The following is a 10,000-nucleotide window of genomic DNA, read 5'->3' on the forward strand; positions in this document are numbered from 1 at the left end:
ATGGATGGTGTCGTGTGCCCCATCTACAAAAAGGGCGATAAGCTGGACTGCGGCAACTACCGCGGCATCACGCTTATCAACGCGGCCTATAAAATCCTCTCCCAGATCCTCTGCCGTCTGCTGACACCGTACGCACGGAGGTTCGTGGGCCCCTATCAAGCGGGGTTTACTGGCGCTCGGGCCACCACGGACCAAATTTTCTCGCTCCGGCAGATCCTCGAGAAATGCCGTGAGTACAACGTGCCCACACATCACATCTTCATCGATTTCAAGGCAGCGTACGATACAGTCGACCGCGAACAGCTATGGCAGATCATGCACGAGAACGGATTTCCGGACAAACTGACTCGGCTGATCAAGGCTACCTTGGATCGTGTGATGTGTCACGTGCGAGTGGCAGGGGAGCTAGCGGACCCCTTCCAATCGCATCAAGGGTTACGACAAGGTGACGGCTTATCCAATGCGCTGTTCAACATCGGACTTGAGGGAGTTGTGCGAAGAGCGGGTATAGACACGAGAGGCACGATTTGCAACAGGACAGTCCAACTTCTTGCTTATGCGGACGACATTGATATTATAGCGAGAGACCTAGAGACGGTGAAAAGGGTTTACACCGCCTTAAAGACGCAAGCAGGACGAATTGGATTGGCCATGAATACGACGAAAACAAAGTACATGAAAGGGAGGGACTCAAAGGACGTTGACCCCCCAAGACTCACCCCTCTAGCTGTGGATGGCGATGTGCTGGAGGAGGTGAGCGAATTCGTGTACTTGGGATCGCTGGTAACGGCCGACAACGACACCAGCTTAGAGATCCGGACTCGTATCCACTCCGCGAATCGCGCCTACTTTGGATTACGGAAAACCTTGACATCTGATCGAGTGCAACGCGCCACGAAGCTGACCCTGTACAAGACACTGATTAGACCGGTTGCCCTCTATGGCCACGAGACCTGGACGCTGCGGCAAGAGGACGAACGAGCCCTTGGAGTTTTCGAACGGAAGGTGCTGCGAACGATCTACGGTGGAGTACGTACAGCTCAGAACGAGTGGCGAAGGCGCATGAACCACGAACTGCACGCGCTGCTGGGAGAACCGACCATCGTCACCCTGGCGAGAATCGGGAGGCTCAGGTGGGCCGGCCATGTCGCGAGGATGGACGAAGACCATCCTGTCAGGATGCTCTTTGACCGCGCGCGACCGGATGGCGGCACTGGCCGAAGAGCAGGAGCGCAGCGTGCACGATGGGGTAATCAGATCGAGGCGGACCTAAGAAAGATCTGCAACCTAGGAGACTGGCGAGCTGCAGCCCAGATCCGAGCAACATGGAACAACCTTCTTGATACAGCACGGGCACCGCGTATGGTGTTCTAAGCTGATTGGTATGGTATGTATATTTGGGGTTTTTGCTGAATGGCACTATTTTGCTCCACTTAATTAATTTTTTTGAGCAGATAAACATTTGCGATTAAACTTCAGTTTCCTACAGTATTATACAGTTAATTTTTGCTCAATTTGATGAAGATTATTTATGATGAAATATTATTTCAATAAATGGCCAGGTAGCAGTTATTGATCAGCCCGCCTGTGTGCTTCTAGCAGATGCGGCGAATGAAGCTGATGCAGGTAATCTCGAAAACACAAAACTTTAAAATTCGATATCTCTGGAACGAAACATATTCATTTCTGTCGATAGGTGATTCTTATGTAAAATTGGCCGGAGAACACGATGGTGAGGTCAAATAAAAAAAATAAGTTGGGGTGTTTTGAGATACGGCCGTTTAAAGTTTTCAATTGCGCAATACAGGTAGAAAAAATAAATTAATCAACATTATGATCACGGAAATGGATTCTACGTCCGATTTCCTTCAAAATTGAGTCCAAGAACGACCTTCTGAGATTTGTGGTTCCTGAGCTATCGCCGTTTGAAACTAGGAGGTTTGGCCAAAAATCGCCAAAAAGTCAATTTTTTGGGGAGGTACAAAAATGGAGGGGGTGGTCCGATTTGAATGAAATTCGGGATTCTTGCATGTTTTGATAGTATCAACAGCTCAGCCAAATTTGAGCAGGATCGGAGAGGGTAATTTTCAAATTTGCACTTTTTCGTGCACAGTTGAGATGGAATGACCCATATGTAACCCCTTAAGAGATATTTGTATTTTTTTGGAGAGACATACCATCCTGAATTTTTCGTGAAATTTTTGAACAAATAAAAAAGTGACATCTTCTTAAAATATGACTCTTAAACGTAAAATCGTTGAATTTCATAGAAGTGGCGTGTATTTTTCTTTCAGTGTATTTTTGAAGAAAGCCCGTCAAATTTCCTACATGTTTGTCTTTGGCCACTTTTTGATACGATGCAATGGCTTCGAGATACACTAATTTTAAATTACGAAATACAAAAACATTTAAACAACTTAAGCCCATTCTTAATTGTGATTTTCCAGTGCAACTGGCTCCATATACACAACAAAGTCCTTATATAGGGGAACAGCATCTAATTCCAGCGTGCCTCTAATGTTGGCAGGTCAGAACTTTGACATTCAATTAAAGCTAATTAAAAGCGTTTTCAGCTGAACTCGAGTGATAAATAGCTCAATAAGAAGTGAGCAAGCAAGTTTCTATCAAAAGTTTTGCAAAATTAGTTGTTTAAATAGTGAAAATCAGCTAATTGGATGGAGTTAGGAGCGAGGGCTTAACCTGCCAAACATACGAGAATTTCCCCTAAGCTTAGGAAAACATGTCTACAAAGTTTCATTAAAATCGGACAGGGTCTGGCAACCTGGCAACCCTGGTTTGAGCTGGAATTGCTTCATAGGAAAACAAGTTGGATCACCATTTTGTTTTAGTTCGAAGAGATTTAACAGTTTTAATTTTTAATTGCAGAAAACATTAGAACAGTAGAACTAAAATGCTCCTTTTTCTATTTCTTATTTAAGGTTGAAATGATATAGAAAGATGAGCCTCAACGCGATATGTTACGCGCTGCTATTGGCGGTGTTCTCCTACCGGACCGTCAGCGGCCAGTTCACCAGCCTTGCAGCTGATCTAACACCACCATCACCACTGCAGCAGCACCACCAACAAAATACACTAGCGCAGCAAAGTCCTCTCCATGTGCCATCCCAAAATTTTCCCCAATCACCACTATCCATCCCAGCCCAGATTCCATCCTTCCCAAGCCTGTCATCCCCATCAGCTCCAAACAACCTGCTGAGTTCCAATTTCCCAACTACCCATCAATTCCCTGTCCAACAGTTCCCAACCAAACCACCTCCTCAACTTCCTCCAGCGCTGCAATCACAGCTTCCAGTTCAGCTTGCGCCTCACCTGCAACAACAGATTCCGTTCCAGCTACAGCCTCAGTTCAACGTCAACTTGCCACCTGCGCTACAACCGAATCAGCAATCCCATCTACTTCCACCACAGTTACCTGCGCAACTACCCAGTCAGTACCCTCCAATCCCTGCTAATACCAACTTTCCAAGACCAATACCAACGTCAAAGTTTCCACCGCTAACTTCTTCGAAAAATATCTCTAATGAAGTTACACGAGGTCCAAAAACACTGCAAATGATTGGCTCCAACAACCCTTTCATGCTGCACAAAATATCGGACAACCTACGACCCGGAAGCACCACTTGGTACTACAGAAAGAACAACAAGCTAATGAAGAACACTCCACCGTCAAAGTCCAGCTTTCCACCTCCAGCTTCACCGCTACAAACGAGTCCGAACGCACTCCAACAGTATCACCAGCTGTCACAATTTGCATCGCTGAGCCCTCCTAGCACAACTTACAACTTCAACAATCCAAGTACCTCATTTACTAGTCCGACTACTTCATTCAACAGTCCGAGTTCTTCGTTCGCCAGTACTTCATTCAGCAGTCCAAGTACCTCATTAAACAGCCCGAGTACTTCGTTTGCCAGTACTTCATTCAACAGTCCAAGTACTTCATTCAGCAGTTCTTCATTGAATAGCCCGAGTACTTCATTCAACAGTCCGACTTCTACATTCAATCAACAAACTACATCATTCAACATCCCAAGTTCTACATTCAACCAACCCAGTTCCTCATTAAACCAGCAAAGTCAAACCTTGAACCCGTTGAGTCAATTTAATCAACTCACACAACTCCATTCAACAAATCAACAGAATCAACAAAATCAGCTCTCAAGCAGTTCTCTGAATATACCTCTGAATACGAATTACAATCAACTTAACCATGTGAACCAGCAACCAAGTATACTGAACCAAGTCAGCAGCAACTCCGACTCGCTTAGACAATTACAGCTGGCAAACCTTTTGAACCAGCTGAACCAATCGAACCCACCACCCTTTCTCCAGAATCAGGGATACTCGGGCAACGTAAAACCAATCACCAATCCACTGATTCCACAGGAAATCTTCAACAGCCCAGAATTCCACATACAACCAATCAGTATCCCCTCTCCGGATTCCCCGCACTTTGAAACGGTCCGCAATCAGGTGAGCTTCCTCAAAGCCAAACACAAACAATTCTTCGACCAGCAAGGTCCCAAACAGCAGAAGCCGTCGTTCAACAACTTCGGACAACACCATCAGCAGCAGCACCAGCAACAGCATCAGTCCCAACATCCGCCAAAACTCTACTTTGACCAGTTTAACCAACCGGAAAAGACATGGCTCGAGCAACTTCAGCAGTTGTCAAATTCTCTCTTTGACCAGCCTCAGTCCCCGCCGGTCCATCATCATCTCCACATTCAGGCGCCACAACCCTTCCAACCCAAGCCGCAGGCTCAACCGCTGGTACAATCGCAACAGAACCCACCCCAGCAACCTGCTCCCGTGTACGGTCCACCAAAGCCCCCAAAACCCCTGAAACACGTCTTCGAGATAAACCAAACCACTCAGAAACCGAACATCAACCAGATTCAGCTGACCACCAGGAAACCGCCGCATCCAGTCCAGCAACCACAAAGCAGTCTACTGCCAGCTTCCTGGAACACCGGACACCGTGCACCGGTCATAGACTACGACCAGTACAGTTCCCCGAAGAAGGTACTCCCAGTTCAGAACGACTTTGTCGGCTTCCCACCGGCGAAAGGATCGATCAAGAACGAGCTGAACTTTATCAGCACGTGGGAAAAGGCGATCGGAATCATCCACAAGAACGACCACGATTCGGAGAAGGGACACACGATTCTCTCCTCGGGCGATACCGACGACTTCAAGAAGATTGACAATGGTCACAATTCCACCCAGAATGAGGAAGAGTCCAGCAATGTTGAGGTGATTAGCGGCGATAAGTCACACTTCCAACCTGAGGTTAAGGAGGAGAAGCCACAGAAAAAGAAGAAGGCTCACGGGAAGAAGCGGCCGATGAAGAAACACCGTGAAATGGAAGAAACATCTGAGGGTACGAACAGCGTGGAAGGGGAGGAGAACAAATCGGCGGAACCGAGTTTGGCGGAAAGTGAAGCCCAGCAGTACAGGTCGAGAAGGAAGCGAGATCTATCGGCGGTTGAGGTGAGTCCGGAGAACGCCAACACCGCTGCACCGCTGATAATCGTTGCGGAGGATACGCCGGAACCGTTGGTAGCACCGGAAACGGAACAACCAGTTACCGAGGTCGTGAGTCAAGCAACGGAGAAACCAACGAACGAACGATCGGTGGGAACATCGGTAGATGATTCGTTAGCTTTGGACGATTCTTCCGAGGTAGAGTGGATCTCGGGAGAGGAAGTGGATGACGAAGAATTACCGCACGCGGAAGCGTTGGTGTTTGACGATTACGATGGTAGCTATCTGGATTATGAAGCGTACGCGCCGAGTGAGTTCCAGGCTCGTTCGGACAACTTTATCTTCGAGGAGCTTGATGGAACTACACAGCTGCCTCATGCACTGCCGTTCATCGCCGAACAAGTTGGGAACGTTACGATTGTGATTCAGCCAGAAGCTTTGGTTGATCCCAGGAGTCTACACGGAAGGGAGTTGATGCTGTTTTTGGAGGAGGCGATTCGGAACTCCTCCCGGTTTCTTCCGGATGAGGCCGAGGATCGTAGCTTTGATGTTGTGGAACCACCGACGGATGTGATCAAGTTTCCGTACTATGATCGCACGGAGGAACCGATCAACGTAGATTCCGCGCTGCGGTTTGCTGAAAATCTGACTACCTTCTCGAAAGGGTTGTATAAATCGAAGAGCGCGAACCTGTGCAACGAGGTGGATATCGAACTGGATGAGGAACCCGCTGAATCAGGTCCGGATGGGTTTAAACCGGTTCGAAGGCTGAAACGATTGGGAGAAAAGATTGACTGCTTGAAGAATAAGAATTTTGGTAAGGAACCACTGGATAATCCGCTGTTCAAGGAGGAGTTTGTAGGCGTTGCACGTTCCGCTCCGGATGGGCTTCCTACTCCGCAACCACAGCCGGATCCTTCCGTGGCTGTATTCAGTGATGTGATCCGCTTGATCAAGCAACATTTGACCGAGGAGCACAAACAGCACACTCGAGATGTTTCCCAGGTCCTAGCACCGAGACAGCTGAACTTGTCCGATGTAAAGACCACCTCACCGAACAATGCCGTACTGGAGCAGCTTCGACTGGGCAAGAGAAGGATTCTACCAAAACCAACCAAGACCGTCGAGGAGGTTAAACATGAAGTGAATCAAACTGCGCCCAGCGAACAGCATCCGCTGCGGATAGTGTTTCCCAGAAGGCTGAACTTTACGAAAACTTACGAGGAAGCGAAGAAGGTTTCGTTGGCGAAGCTGACACAAACCAAACTGGCAGAGCAGGAAAAGACGAAGCAAAAGCTGAACGAAACACGGACAGATCATAACATTTACAAGGCGTCACTGGCCCGGAAGCTGAACTTTGACAAGATAGAAAAGCTGAAGACGCCAAAGAGTCAGCGGCGAGACTCGAATGTAGAGCAGCTGTATGATTCAACGCCGAAACTGGTGAGCTACCATCCAAGGTCTAATATATTTGACATCTCCACGTACTATCCCAAACAAACGTACGATGAGCTGTACAGCTTTCCGAGTGTAGACGGCAAGGAGAAGGGATTTGCATCTAAAAACTTCAGAACTTTGGAGCGAGAAGCGGATGAGTTGTTGGAAAGCGTCAGGAGGGATCGGGACAAGGCTGAAAAAAGGATTGTCAATACGGGTCGATCCAACCGGGAACACCAGGATTACACTCAGGACAGACCGTACGGCACCAGCTATTCCCCACTTTACAAAGAGTTCCAGGCGCTATCAACTTTGAAGAAGGCACGACATGTTGATGATCAAAAGAAGCCACCCTCGCTGAATCAGCTGATCAATTTCTACTCACAGCAAAGCGACAGCTTCAGCAGCAACCAGCGTTCGTACACAGTCCCAAAGGCGCATGGCAAGTTACCAATCTTCGACGTGTCGACCTTTTACCCTCGCTACTCAACTCGGGTACATGACGAATCCCAGGAACTGCATGATTTGGTTACGAAACGAAGAGATTCCAAGATTAATCTGGAAGATTTGGAAGCTCTGCAAGCACCACCCAAAGAAACTTTTCAAAGCGCGCGACAACTGGACAAGAAGGCCAAGAACGTGACACCGGCACCACCTCGGGACGACATTGCGGACTTTTTCGAGGAACCGCTAGCTCAGCCGACCAGTTCGACGCCGTCGATTGTCCCCAAAGAAGAGCATCACACGTTCAAGAAGGCCGAACCCTCGCTTCCGGATGATCTGCCAAAGACGGACAAGGCCGCGTTGGACCAAACCATTGCCCAAGCTTCCGTGAAAAAAGCCCTCGCCGATCCGCCCAAATCCGCCGGTCGCCGGAAACACCTCAAACGCAAACCAAAGATCCTGAAGCGACCCCTCATCAAGTACCGTCGGAAGAAGAAACTGCTCAAGTACTACCACTAGACGAAAGCCGCGGGCAAAGTGAGCAGCCACGAGTCATCCCTTCTAACCTCCTAAACCTCTTCCTAATTTATTTATTGAATCTTTCCGTACTTCCGAAGGAAGACCGCGCTCAACTTGGCACTAAGTAAAACTAAAGCAATGCGATAGCTCGACCGAACTATCAACGAGTGATTTTAGGTTTAATGAGAATATAGATTTGACCAGCTATTGTAAGTTAGTGAGTAGTAAAATAAAGAAAAAGATACAAAACCAATTAAATCGAGCCGTTTTCCCATTCGAAAGAAAATGAACCTTCAACACTGCGCTGCTGTTTTCACGGTGTGTGTGAGAAAAGAGCAATTTTCCACCTCAACTGATTCAACAAAGTGTGCGGCGCCCACGGTGGGTTTGTTTGGGTTGTGTAAGACGTGCGATCATAAGGTGATTTGTAGCTGGTTCAATTATCACCTCATTTTATTATTGTTTTTTCTCTCTCTGTTTTGAGTAATTTTCATTGGGGGCATGGTCAAATAAGTACACCATTACAAATTTTAATCTGGTTACGAACCATTTAATAGATTACATTGATGGGAGTTGAATAATCGTGTTAATTTTAACAAACTTATTTTTTGGATTTGTTATATGCAAATCAGCTAAATTTAAATATAAATAAAAAAGATTTATATCAGATGAATTGATTGCATAAAAACCTGTCAAAATGGACAGAATTTAACCGAAATTGGTATTGTTGATTCGGTTGACCTGATGTTTGAAAATTAAAACATAATCAAAATTCAAGTACATTACAAGTTTGAACTTATTTCAGCCTCAATTAAAACACAACAATTTGTTTATGTGTTGTAAAGTTTACACAAAAAGATACTGGTAAAAAAACTTTATCCAGCCAGAAATGCGAAAATTCCATACCAAAAATACCGCATTCCAAACGTCAAATGAATGCATAATATTGAATCAATTACCTTTCGAGTGACTACCTGGCTTGCGCCCACCGTATTACGCTTAGAGGGTACTTATCTATTTCACTTGGCAACTTTGACCACACGGATCGTCTCTTACAGTGAGCGATCCATTAGTGACAAACAATGCTGATTGAGTTTTGAGATGCATACTAATGCAAAGACAATGGGTTAAATCACACTTGCGTCACACTTGGAACGATTTTTTTTTCAAAAAATAAATTTCAATTATCGAAAAAATAATTAACTCTAAAATATATTGATTCGATTCCAGCCCACCACCTCCCAATAATAACCGCACCCCAAAAGTGCATTTTCCCACGCCGCCGGCCGGTCGGCGGAACGGAACGGAATAACGGAAGGAAAATCAACCCTTTTTTCCCAGCCCCAGCGTTCATTGTTTTCACTTTTGTTTGATTGGCGTTGGATGATGGCAGCAGCAGCTGCTGCAGTTTGATGGATTTTTTTCTCTCTCCTGCTGCACGCGACGTCACTGCTTGCTCATTGCCGGATTTTGGTGTGTTTGCCGAAAATGCAACACCTTGGGCACGATGCTTGGCGTTGGCGAGTTTCTCAAGAAGTGAGAAAAATTCGAACAAATAGATTCTAAAATGCTAAATACATCATTAAAGTTGAGCTTCTATAAAAATTCAACGATAATATAAATATACAGCAATTCCATTTGAAAAGAGCCTAAACCAAAAAAAAAAGTTCTCCGATCGGGCTCAAAATTTTTCTGGGGGTTCCTTGGCCAAAATAATTAGACCCGTATTTTTTTGTTTGGCCATTAGGGTGGCCTACATCGTGCTAGGGTGGTTCAAAAAATGGCAATTTTCGTCATTTTTCGCAAAAACCACTTTTTTCTAAAAATCATATCTCCGCGCCATTTCATCCGATTTTAGCTGTCTTAGACGCAAAAGAAAGGTGATGAGTTTGGCTATTTGGGAAAAATAGTAAAAAGTTCCAAAAATCTAGCTTAACTATTGAAAAAGTCGTATGAAAACTTAAAATGGCGTTTTGACCGTGTCTGGACCAAAGAGCCTATGTCTGAAAATATTTTTATCGGATTCCTCGGAAAATTTCACATAACATATCAAAAAATTGGCGATGTCGAACCGTACGTTTTGGAGATACGATTT

At 45.8% G+C, this 10,000-nt stretch overlaps 1 protein-coding gene across 1 annotated transcript; it reads left to right on the forward strand.

Moving 5' to 3' along the window:
- Positions 1–2,806: 2,806 nt before the first annotated feature.
- LOC120415804 (uncharacterized) lies at positions 2,807–8,018 on the forward strand. The gene has a single exon (XM_039577428.1). The coding sequence runs from the start codon at positions 2,959–2,961 to the stop codon at positions 7,903–7,905; it is 4,947 nt and encodes a 1,648-aa protein (XP_039433362.1). The 5' UTR covers positions 2,807–2,958; the 3' UTR covers positions 7,906–8,018.
- The last annotated feature ends 1,982 nt before the right edge of the window (positions 8,019–10,000 follow it).

Source organism: Culex pipiens, chromosome 3 (assembly GCF_016801865.2).
Source record: "Culex pipiens pallens isolate TS chromosome 3, TS_CPP_V2, whole genome shotgun sequence".
Taxonomy (NCBI): Eukaryota; Metazoa; Arthropoda; class Insecta; order Diptera; family Culicidae; genus Culex; species Culex pipiens.